The sequence below is a fragment of the Coniosporium apollinis genome (assembly GCF_000281105.1).
Source record: "Coniosporium apollinis CBS 100218 chromosome Unknown supercont1.6, whole genome shotgun sequence".
NCBI lineage: Eukaryota > Fungi > Ascomycota > Dothideomycetes > Coniosporium > Coniosporium apollinis.
The window spans coordinates 380,230-391,641 of NW_006913268.1; the positions used below are offsets into that span (position 1 = coordinate 380,230).

The window sequence follows — 11,412 nt, forward strand, 5'->3', positions numbered from 1 at the left end:
GAGCACCCCTAAAGCCCTTCGCGGCCTTCACAGCTCTACGAAGATGGACCGCGACTACGGTGTAAGCTGTACATCTCAACTATGCATACTTTACTAACAACCTACTACAGGCTGCTGTAGCAGCGCTCAACACCCTCCAATCCAACTTCTCCATCGTCGACGCGATCCGCAAGTCCGGACGCGGCATGAACAAGCAGGCTATACCAGAAATGATTGAGTGGTGTCGGAAGATAGGGTACGAGGTGTGCGGCTCACCCATCGAAGACAATGCCTTCCCGGTCAACTGATTGAGCTTCAGCCCTCGGATTTCGACCGGTTGAATTCCATTCACATTGCTGGCACAAAGGGCAAAGGCTCTACGAGCGCCTTCGTCTCATCCATCCTCTCCCAGTACCTCCCATCCGCCTCCCAGAACCAGCCCAAGCTCCATAAGATCGGGCTATACACGTCTCCACACCTCCGCTTCGTTCGCGAGCGTATACAGATCGATAATACGCCCCTTTCTGAAGATGGCTTTGCGAAATACTTCTTCGAAATATGGGATCGCCTCACCGCTGCCGCCGAAGCCGAAGGTGTCCCATCCGACTCACCACAGGCCAAACCGGTATACTTTCGGTACCTGACTCTGATGGCTCTGCACGCCTACCTCGCCGAGGGCGTAGATACAGCGGTGATAGAATGCGGCATTGGGGGCGAGTACGACAGCACGAACATTCTCGCTCACCCATCCGTCACCGCTATCACGAGTCTGGGCATCGACCATGTTGCTATGCTAGGGAACACACTGGGCGAGATAGCATGGCACAAGTCCGGTATCTTCAAGCCCGGCGCGATGGCTCTCACCGTCCCACAGCCGGAGGAAGCCATGGCAGTTTTACGCCAGCGGGCAGCAGATAGAGGGGTCAACCTCCACGTCGTCGACCGACATCCGGAGCTCGGCACTCTCAAACTCGGCCTATCCGCCGACTTCCAAAAGACGAACGCCAGCCTTGCGATAGCAGTCGCAGCGGCGCATCTGCGCGCCCTCGGGCACACGGATATACCCGATGTCTCCGCGATCAGCGCTTCGCGCCTCCCGACCGAGTTCCGCAAAGGGCTGGAACAAGTCCGGTGGCCCGGCCGCTGCGAGATCCGTAAAGAGAGGAACTTAGCCTGGCATATAGATGGGGGCCACACGCTCGACAGCATTGAGGTCGCTGGACGGTGGTTTGCGGAACAGATTTCCGCCTCCTTGGCCTCGTCGACAGGTTCAGCGAAGCGGAAACCCCGGGTCTTGGTCTTCAATCAACAGACTCGCGATGCATCTGCGCTAGCCCTAGCGCTGCACAAGACCCTCCAATCGTCTCTCTCTAGGACCGTCACGACGTCCTCGCCCTTTACTCACGCGATCTTCTGTACGAATGTCACGTTCCGCGATAGCGGCTATAAGCCAGATCTCGTCTCCGTGAACACAAACGCCTCGGACGTTCAGAGTCTGGCGGTACAGCATAGCCTCGCAAAAACCTGGGCAGAAGTCGATCCGAGCACAGAAGTTAGAGTCGTGAGGACGATCGAAGAGGCGGTGGGAGCTGCGAGGGAAATTGCCAGGATTGAGGCGGAGGACGAGGCGATGGTGCTGGTCACGGGCAGTTTGCATCTGGTTGGGGGGCTCATCGATGTTCTGGAGAGTGAGGAAGGGCGTTAGATGGTGCAGCCTTCGTGGATTGCACGGCTTGTACGTGGCTGCTGAAGCTTGAGTGTAGGTGTAGAAAGTCCACTTCCGCAGGCAAACAAAGCCACACGAGAAGATATCCAAGACCGCGAGGTATCATGATGTCGATGACGGGGAAGGAGCAGTGTCTGAAAGCTCTCCGCTTCTCCATGCTGAGCAGCTTTGTCTCTAGGAGCTCGAGACGAATCTGAAACATATAGTGAAACAAGTAACTCATCAGCCACCTGTATCTTCCCTCTTCCATGTAGTCTATTTGAAAACATATTGACACCTATTCAGGTTTCATCACACTCGCCTGTTCGAATCTTGTCCGCTCCAAAAAACCCACTTTGTCGATACCTCGCGCTGTAGACGGTCGCTGAGCTAGACTCGCCTGTACCCGACGGCTGCTGGGCTAAGCTCGCGCTGTGCAAAACAACCTTTGGATTGATCTCGCATTATGACAGCAGCAGGGTTGAGGAAATTGGGGGTTTCTTAATGCTTAGCATTGAGGTTTTGCTTTTGCTCCTACAGAAATCTAAAGTACCCGATCGGCTCACGAAATCATCTCACTGGTCTTATTTTCTCGTCATGTAACTACGCTGATTTGGGTATCATGCCAGCCATCCTGAACCTGTCGAACGCCTTGTACCAAGATGAGGTCGGATCTGTTTCCTCTGAGAAGCCTGCTACCCTGACCTTATCCAGGCTTAGCTGACGGTCGGAAGTCAGATAGTACCCGTACGTATCCAGAAAATCAGCCTTGAACACCTGATTATTCCTGATACCATGTTTTTCCAGAACGCCCCGGTGCTTGTTCATATACTCTCCTGGTCTGAGCACCTTCGGGTCGTCAACCGGACCAATGCCTTCAAGCTCGAAGTACTTGGCGAGAGCGGGCCATCGCTCGCTCATCCGAGAAGGCATGGTCTGGTCGGCGATGTTGAAGATCTGTCCACCTCCGGCCTTGTCGGGATGTAAGGCGGCCCAGATGGAGAATCTGGCGATGATATCTGCGGAGGCTTCGTTGTACAGGGCTGAGTACGCGCTCTGCGTGCCCGGAAACGGAACCTTGGCGCCTTTACCCTCGACAAGAGCATACGTTAAGAGATAGTTGGCCCAATGTGCCGCGAGATTGAAGGCGCTGCCGTTGGGCACAAAGCCGATCTGTGGAGGCGTCAGAAATGAGTCGGCGATTTGCTCGGTCAACAGCTGTGCTTACCACTGCATCCGGTCTAACATCGCACCACGTCCAATCCCTCCCTTTGCTCTGCTCTTTCAGGATGTCTTGGAACTCATAGTAGAAAACTGTGCTACCCGCTGGCTCTGGCAGCCGTCCCATGGATTCTCTGAACGGAGCAGTGAAGACGCCGCCCGGGATATGGATGCCATATGCCTGTGCAAGACTCAGCCCTCAACACTAACCTGATCCATTGAACGTCCCAACACTGGCGACCGACCTTGGTACCGCTGGGGAACACAACAAACCTCAGCTTCGGCGAGACGCGGTTCAAAGCCCCAATCGCACGCTCGAGCATCCCGCGATTGACCGCGACCTCCGCATCAGCATCCTGCTCGGGTTTTAAGGCTGCGTTCGTCAGCAGGGATGTATCACCTATACTCAGCAATCGGGCCCTCATCCACCATACCAAAGTAGAACGCATGCGTCACATCCGCGACATCCTCAACCTTCCCCTTCAGCAACGCCGTGAATCCTTCGACCGTTCCTTCCGCAAGGTTTACGTTCGATACTAGATTAAGCCTCGGCCGCGATTGCGAGGGGCTTGGCCAGTATGATTTAGCGACCGCGAGTGGCCGATTGACCAGCGCGGTGACCTTTGCGAATGTCCCTTCGGCGGGATAATTGGACAGAAGCTGGTCGACGACGCCCCAGCCGGTAAGGCCTGATGCGCCGAATACGAGTGCGTGGGCCATGATGGATTGTTTTGGGTGAGAAATGCCTTGAGATATCAGGCTGGTTGCGTGAAGATTTATATCGCTCTAAACTGCGTTACGCTGCAGTGATATACCCGGCCCCCTCGGCTATCTGAGCACACGCACGATAATGAGCCGATATAAATTAATCTTAATCTCTCTCGATCATTGTTAGTATCAGAGTCCAAGTTCAAGTTGTAGTGCAGGAGTGACATCCGTCACCTTGGAGCGCTGCCTCTTTGGGCTTAGCTCGGCCCTCCAACCAGTGCCAAGGAATGACTCATTTTGTCTCATAATGAGCCCTGCTGGACAACCTGGATAATTCTGCTCGGCCCACTCTCTTGGAACTGCAAGCCATTGGTCCAATTGGCTTTGCAGAAGACTGCTGGGAAATCCGCTTCGAAAGACATAGCAGAGCCATGGGCTTAGAATAGGATGGAAGCAACTCCAGGGCTTGATGGGAGATGAACCACAGATATTCACGGTTTGTGCTGCGCGAGAAGGTGCGAAGTTTGCTAAAAGTGGCCAATACAAGGATTACGAGAGGTGATAGCAGAGTAGCTTGAAACCCAAAGAGTGCGCTTCGTAGGCAAATGCGGTGCATTAAAACGAGAGATCAATACAAGAGTACTACGTTCACTATCTCCGGTATCTTCCTATCTCCTCCCGTCCATCATCTCCCGTAACGTCTTAGTTTCGGCCTCTTGCCGCGCTAACTGCAGCCTTAACTCGTCTCTTTGCTGCGTCACATCCTGTAGCGCTTGCTCAAGTTCAGTAATGCGGTCGAGACGCTTCTTGCGGTACTTCCGAGCGGCAAGGGTGTTCCGTTGGCGTTTGCGGGTGACGGTCTCGGCGTCGGTGCTGACAACCTCATGAGACTGGAGGATTCCGAGCGAGGATGCTGAAGTTGTGGCGGCAATTGGCTGAGCTGCAAGAATAGTAGAGGCTTGCCGGGTAGCTGGGGGACGATTGTGATCGGGAACTCTGTAGATGGGTTGGTCCAGTTGGTTGCAGCCGATTTGAAGGGTGGCCGGAAGTGAGTAAATGTCCGGGGGTGGTGGTGGGAGGAGATCTGGAAAGATGAGCTTAGGGACGTGATGAATTACGGGTCCATTACTCACCGACAGAAAAGTTCCAGCTGCCCGGTACAATCGCCGCGTGATCATCAGGAGCACCTTTCGATACCAACGGCAAAGAACCGTCTGTGACAAGTAGGTTCCCTATCGTTTCTTCCCTGGAAATATGACACCCATCTCCCGCTTGGCTTCCGCCATCCCAGAAGTTGTATACCGTTTCGCCAAAAACGTGTTCGGCGGAAGAAACATGACTATAGTCCACAAGAGACAGTGGTAGCTCCAACAACAACCTCTCGGTCACTGAAGCCACCAGTGGAGAGACGCCCGGCACGACATCGCCGTAATCTTGAACACATGCGTGGTATTCAGGTTCTGTCGCAAGCGATACAGGCGCCTCTAAAGATGAAATATCACGGTGGGTCGACTGGAATTGAGGCCTGCTGTGGGCAGAAGGAGCCCAAGGAGGATCGGCAGGGCGTGAACTCGATGTCGAAGGTGGAGAGGACCATTGCTGCACGTTGGGTAGCCTCTCTACGAGGCCGGATCAGTGGACTGACGTGGGTAGTGTCTTATACCAGTGTTTCTCCTGGGGGTTCAAGAATGATGTTGATGACAGTCCAGGATCCTGAGGATCAAGCACGCGCCAAGAGATATGGCAGTCGATGTCACGTGGCTGTGCTCAAACTAGGCCGGCGCAATTCAATCCTCAGCTCGTTAATAGTAGAACCCTATGGATGGGTAAGATCAAATGTGCATCAGACTGGTGGTATAGGAAGGCGCTTCAACCGATGAGAATGCTGGCGTCTATAAGATGTGTTTTGCTTTGATGAGAAGCGCAGCCATGAATTGCACAGCGGGGACATTTGTTTTGAGTGAATTTGTCCGATACAAGTACGCGTTTTGTTTCTTTCTCATTGCTAGTGTCTTTGCTGAACCTACTTGCAGGCGTAGGGTGCCACTGGCACGACTCGATGAGTCCATTAGAAACAACAACTGTAAACCGAAACCTAGCTCCTAGTTCCGTGGCTCTCTCTCACAGATTTCCCTTCGTTCCACTTCACTGCCGATATCAAAAACCAACCCGTGCCTTCTCACACGCAACCCTCTTAGACACCCATCCCACCCTACGTGCAATACGGATTCTGATAAACCTCCCTACACCCTGCAGCACCCTGCTCCCAGTTATCACACAAGGTATCGCACTTGATCCCCGGGCGGACAAAGACCCTGCCTTCCTGGCTCGGCCACTGCAGGCGCCACTGCGCGGAGGGGTCCGCGCCGACTTCGCGGGGGTTGGCCTTATAGCCATGGCGGCAGGCACAGTAGTAGGGTCCGTTGGGGCCTTGGTGGCCCCAGTTGTACACGCACGAGGTCGTCGGGTGGCATTTGTTTTCCTCGGGGAAGGGGCTGCAGGTTGAGCAGAGGGTTGGAGCGCGGGTGTCGAGGTCGAGGTTGGCGTCGGGGGAGGGGAGGGCGGAGGCCAGGAGAGGGAGAAGGAAGAGGATGAGCTTCATGGTGAGGGACTTGGAGGGCGTGAAAGCTTGATTCGTTTGGTTTGACTTGGATGATTGGTTTGACAGCTTGACCACAGAGTGTCAGGGAGAAACTATTATTGCCCCGGTGGTTGCTCCGCACTTATATATATACATATTTGTCTGAGCATTCTCTGGAGTGCACTATTTTCAGAGCATCGCAGGATGGTGCTGCCAGAAGTCGAAACCATTGGCAACTCAATCCCATCTTGTACCAATAATGATGCTGGATAGACGATGTCCATATATAGCTGATCACACGCAAGCTTCCTTTCGGCAAAAAAGAGCTCGGATTTGCTAATTCAATTGGAAGTGTACGAACTTGGCTCAAAACAATAGACTAGGGTATGTTTTCTGGAAGAAGATGACATGTTGAAGTGAGGAAAAGAAACTCGTGATGCGGAGGATACGAGGCGCGGACGGGAAGTGGACGCCACAGAAGCTTCACGAGCTGAGTCAGCCATTTAGCACACCCGAACCGAGCGGTCAAGGGCGACACGGAAAAATGATGGTCACGCAAAATGGCCGAAGGCACCCCACCTCATACTGACTTACCTAACATTCGAACTTAGACGTCGCGCCCAAATCTGTATAGGTTAAAGTAAAAGTCTAGCTACTTATGAGAATGGGAGGATGGCATTGGTTTCAGTACTAATAAGTCCATATAAAAAGTGTTGTTGAGTGTTGATAGATTTGATACAGTTTTTGCGTGACCACGACATTTCCGTGTCGCCCTTCGGTAAGCAGGTTGCGAGAAACAGGTTTGCACCAGTGATGAAAGCCGTTGCATTTAGTCTACACTTATAGTAGTGTACATGCACGTGGGAGGAGGGCTAAGAACCATATACTCCCTGAACCTAAATATGGACCCGTCCCATAGCATCAATAGCTCAAGGTCGCTCGAGGCGAGCTTGTCATATCATTCGCAGTTCTCTGCACTGAAGCAAGGCCGAAAAGCAGGGCAGGCTTCTGTCAGAAGTTTCTCCATGGCTCTCATCGAGCTGTTGGTACAAATGGCCTCGCTACTTCTCCCCTCACGTCATCCTCTGTGGAGCTCCGATACTTCTCAGAACGCATCTCACTTACCCTTAGCCTTGGCCTGGTTTAACGTAGACCACATGGAGAGCTCCCTCACCCCCTTCTTCGGACCTCCACTTGCCGTGCTAGAACTTGGTGTGCCTCCCAATGTCTTCCTGCGACTGTTCCGGCCCTCGATCGACGACGAATCCAGTCTCGCACCAGCGGGAAGACTTGCTCTTGGAGCCTTGCCTGCCGTCCGGGCTTCCAGGTCAGGCGGCTGGTGAGTTTCTACTGCTGATGCCGAAGCCGGGGGTGGTCGAGGAGGTAAATTGTTACTCGGGATGGAGGGAACAGGAGATAAGGTTTTCATTGACGATGGTGGAGGTTTGAACACCGACTGCGCTGAAGTAACTGGCTTTTTGACATTGCTCACTGGCGGGTTGGAACGGCCATCACTCCCATCCCGTTCCCAGGGAAGAGGTCTACGGGATGAGGTAGACACCCCGGATGGCCTCGAGGAGGCGGTCAGTTGCGGCGGTGCAGTAGAAGCGATGGGACGGGTAGAGGACTGGACTGAGTGCAGCTGTGCAGTAGACTTCTCTTTCCGAGGCGTGTCGTCGAAGCGCTCCTGTCCCCCTGTTAGAACTGTGAAGGGCTCTTCCTTGGCTTTATCGGCAGACTGCCGTCCTCCCAGGTCTTTCTCAGGTGATCGACGTCCGGAAGCATGTCTAGCATGAGTGGGCTCTGGACCGTTCTCGACAGCTGTTGCCAATCGAACTTCCCTATTCTCTTCGAAAGCGGAGCTGCCTGTTCGGTTTCTTAAGCGTTTTGGATCTCCTCTTGCGGAGTAAACCGAACGGTAGCGATCTGCAACTAGCCAAGGCTGTTGGTATTTGCTCCTGTTGGCTTCCTCGTCATCGCGGGAGCGTGGCGTGCGACTTTCGCTGTGTGGAGAGCGATGTGGGAAATTGGGCAAGTTTGGCGAACGGTCCCGATTTGTCCGTCGATTACTGTAATCTGCAGGTTGTGCCGGTATCTGCGGCGACACAGCTGAGCTCGCAGTGGCTTCGGATCCCTCTCGAAGTGCAGCAGCCAGCGTGGCCGGAGTCAAGATCTTCTTGTTATGTAGAAGGTCTTCGATCTCGTTCTTAAAGTAAACCTCATATGGAAGAGGGTCCTCTACCTCTGCCATACACTGGAGTAGGTACGGCTCATAATCGGTTTTGTGCCTTATGACAAAGCTGTCCCATAGAGCTCGGTGCTCCATTTGTTGGGCTTTTTGGAGCTTGTCGATTCTGCGACATAGTCCTACGAAATGTTTAAGGTCGCCTTGATAGTCGGCATACGTTGCTTTGAATGCCTGAAACAACCCTGTTCTTCCAGATAAACTCTGCTGCACTAAGCTAGAAGAGGCTCTATCCGGAGAGGTCTGCAGTACGGGTAACTTTGGCTGGCGTTCATGGTCTTGCACATCGGCGACGATGAAACGGGTTCCCTCGTCCTGACGTGCACCAGAAGTGAGAGAATCAGCTGAACGACGCACTTCGTGCGGCGCCCTGTGGTTTTTCTTCGAAACGGGATCCAATTCTTGCAAACGTTTAGCAAGAACGCGATCCGATGTTGCCGAATGACTGGAGTCTTCCGAAGACGTCTCAGGGGCGTCGAACATCTCTGTAGATCCAGTCCTTCCCGCAGGCTCTTTGGTAGCTGCAGTGCGCGTTGACTGATCTAGTGATGGTTCGGTATCCATTGCCGCGCTGAGACTCCTTGAAAGAAACTCACGCCGTGTTTGTCGCGTCGTTATGGCTGGGTCCTGAAGTACTGGTTCATCTTGACTGAGCCCGAAATCCCTTGCAGGACGTCGTGACTTCTTAGCCTGCCTTTCCAACGGGGAATGATTTTCGGCTCCTCTCTTGCCGCTTACACTCCCAGCTCCGGCTGAAGAATTCTCAAATCTTTCTGGAAGGAATGTCGGGACGGGTTGAAGTTTGAACGGACTGGTCCGAAGAGCAAGCGGATTTCCAACCGCACTTAATTGGGGAAGGGCAGAATTGACAGGCGAAGCGGGTTTGACAGGTGAACGTAAGCTACTGCGGTGGGATGCGGCATCCATCTCATGCTGGAGTTGCTGACTCAGCATTTGTTCATCGCTGTCTGACCGCATATACTCATTGTCTGACATCGGGATATCGGGATTCGCGGTGCTATAAACGCCGTCGTGAGGGGCAGAGTTAGAGATCTCGAGCGTGTTTGCAATGACGGTGCTAGTAGGCCGCGCGGGGCTCCGGGCTACGTCGCGCCTAGAGTGCCTAACGCGAGGAACTTCACGCGTCTGTCCGCGATTCGCGGCATAAGGCGTCTCAGCAACTTGAACTTTGCTTTCTCGCATCACTCTGGATTGCGACGGCGCATCAGACATGGAAGACTTCTTGCGAGCGAGACCGTAGAGCGCGCGCGGTACCGACATTTCTATGTCTGAAGCGTTCTCTGAGCTTCCCTTGGATGCAACGTCTTCGTCGTTTGGAGATGAGGATCCGCGAGCTTGAGGCTTCAGTACGGGCACAACCCGGCGTGATCCAGTCAATGCAGCCGCTTCCGCGGATGACGCCGTCTCGGGCATGCTGCTGTCCGGAGGTAGTTTTTCCCGCGCAGGTGAGCTGCCCCAAGGATAGGGGACGTCCTCATCCTCTGGTATGTCATTGTCCAGCTCCGAGGAAGCTGATGCTGACTCCGGCTCGTCTGCGGCGCTAGAGTCGTTCTCGCTCTCACGATCCTGTTCGCTTTCGTGCATGATGTTCGCATAGTCCACGTTTATCAAGACGCTAGCTCTAGGTGGAGTGCTCTGTACGGACTTTTTATCAAGTCTTGACGTCAATTCATTCAACACTGCTACGGGAACATTCGTGAACGATGAAGCTCTGCCGGTTTCTCCTGGATACCATGCTACCCATTCTTTAGTCCGTTAAGCCGCTTGTGACAATAGATTTATATACTTACAGAAGGGCTTTTCAAGCAGCTCCGCCTGGTCCTTGGGAATCTTGCAGATGAGTCTTGTGATTCCTACCAATGGCTGGCGGCATGTTAGAGTCACAGTTCGAGTGAAGAGCGCGTGGTACATACTGTTCGCGATTCGCCTGCTGTGTGCCGGTGGAAGAATTGTGCGGGCGAAGGACGTGTCGCTGCTCCTTGTCTTGCTCCTTTAAGCCCTTGACTCTGGCTTTTTTCGGTGTTTCGTGCCTGGTCTTCTTGGTCCAACTTTTGGTCTTGTACGTCCTCGTGATCATGGTCAGCTTGAGGACCGGATTGTGCGAGAAGCTGCTCAGCAACGGCAGGTTCAGCGTCGGCCTCGCATTCGCTACCACGCTCGCCCTCTGTGCCTCGAGACTGTACACCTGGAGCACTTGTCTCATCGGTAGCAGTCTGCTTGTCATTCGCTTTGGTCGAACCGACCACGTCGCCAGAATCGCCCGTACTCGTGGTTGGACGGCTTATCGAAGCTGCAGCAGCGGTAGTCTTGGACACTATGCTCGGAGGCCGGCCTACACGAGTGGGATTATAGGTGCGATTCAATAGATCGCTCAGCGCCGGCGGGATTTGGTTCACACGCACATTGCCATCCGTAGCCTGAAGTGAACGGCCTGCTGCTGTCGGGCGAGATAGACTGACACCATCTTGAAGTCTGATATCTGAGCTCGGCGTTTGTGCTGGTCGGCTCTCTTTCGAGAGCTGAGTAGCGAAAGATGTCTGGCTCATTGAAGCGGTTTCATTGCCGTGTTCCTCGATGTCCCGTTCTTCGAATCGCACCCGTTGTGAAGTCTGGGGAGCGTGCATGCCTTGGCTCCGTCTGACAGTGTCAGCATTGGCGGCCGGCTTCGGTGTGGGAGGTGTCTGTTGCTTTCTCATGATGTCCAGGTCTTCGAGGAATTTCGCAACGTGCGCCCTCTCGTGTACGTGTTTGAGATGATCAGACTCTGATGGAAAACCGGACTGTACCCAGTCAAGTTCTGTAATTAACAAAGAAACCTGTTCGTCGCTAGGGCCGAGATTCGTGGCTACAATCTCGAAGCCGTGTATATTTATGAGACCACCTTCTGAGTTTTCAGTGAGCGGCCTCCGATGCTGGTGTAAGAATGCGGCTGTAGCTGCAGTAGAGATCTTT

The 11,412-nt window shown here is 53.7% G+C and overlaps 5 protein-coding genes across 5 annotated transcripts; 1 reads left to right on the forward strand and 4 right to left on the reverse strand.

The window, feature by feature from the left end:
• Window positions 1–43: 43 nt before the first annotated feature.
• Window positions 44–1,684, forward strand: W97_01753 (uncharacterized protein; the record flags this gene model as incomplete). Its single annotated transcript, XM_007779657.1, has 3 exons — window positions 44–61; window positions 111–242; window positions 299–1,684. The coding sequence occupies 3 exons, from the start codon at window positions 44–46 to the stop codon at window positions 1,682–1,684; spliced, it is 1,536 nt and encodes a 511-aa protein (XP_007777847.1).
• Window positions 1,685–2,287: 603 nt separating this feature from the next.
• On the reverse strand, window positions 2,288–3,625 carry W97_01754 (uncharacterized protein; the record flags this gene model as incomplete). The annotated part of the gene is made up of 4 exons (XM_007779658.1): window positions 2,288–2,857; window positions 2,913–3,086; window positions 3,151–3,278; window positions 3,340–3,625. The coding sequence occupies 4 exons, from the start codon at window positions 3,623–3,625 to the stop codon at window positions 2,288–2,290; spliced, it is 1,158 nt and encodes a 385-aa protein (XP_007777848.1).
• Window positions 3,626–4,281: 656 nt separating this feature from the next.
• W97_01755 (uncharacterized protein) lies at window positions 4,282–5,210 on the reverse strand (the record flags this gene model as incomplete). The annotated part of the gene is made up of 3 exons (XM_007779659.1): window positions 4,282–4,697; window positions 4,747–5,138; window positions 5,185–5,210. The coding sequence occupies 3 exons, from the start codon at window positions 5,208–5,210 to the stop codon at window positions 4,282–4,284; spliced, it is 834 nt and encodes a 277-aa protein (XP_007777849.1).
• Window positions 5,211–5,825: 615 nt separating this feature from the next.
• On the reverse strand, window positions 5,826–6,215 carry W97_01756 (uncharacterized protein; the record flags this gene model as incomplete). Its single annotated transcript, XM_007779660.1, has 1 exon — window positions 5,826–6,215. The coding sequence occupies one exon, from the start codon at window positions 6,213–6,215 to the stop codon at window positions 5,826–5,828; it is 390 nt and encodes a 129-aa protein (XP_007777850.1).
• Window positions 6,216–7,311: 1,096 nt separating this feature from the next.
• W97_01757 (uncharacterized protein) lies at window positions 7,312–10,924 on the reverse strand (the record flags this gene model as incomplete). The annotated part of the gene is made up of 5 exons (XM_007779661.1): window positions 7,312–10,196; window positions 10,251–10,323; window positions 10,370–10,673; window positions 10,727–10,792; window positions 10,863–10,924. The coding sequence occupies 5 exons, from the start codon at window positions 10,922–10,924 to the stop codon at window positions 7,312–7,314; spliced, it is 3,390 nt and encodes a 1,129-aa protein (XP_007777851.1).
• Between the last annotated feature and the right edge of the window lie 488 nt (window positions 10,925–11,412).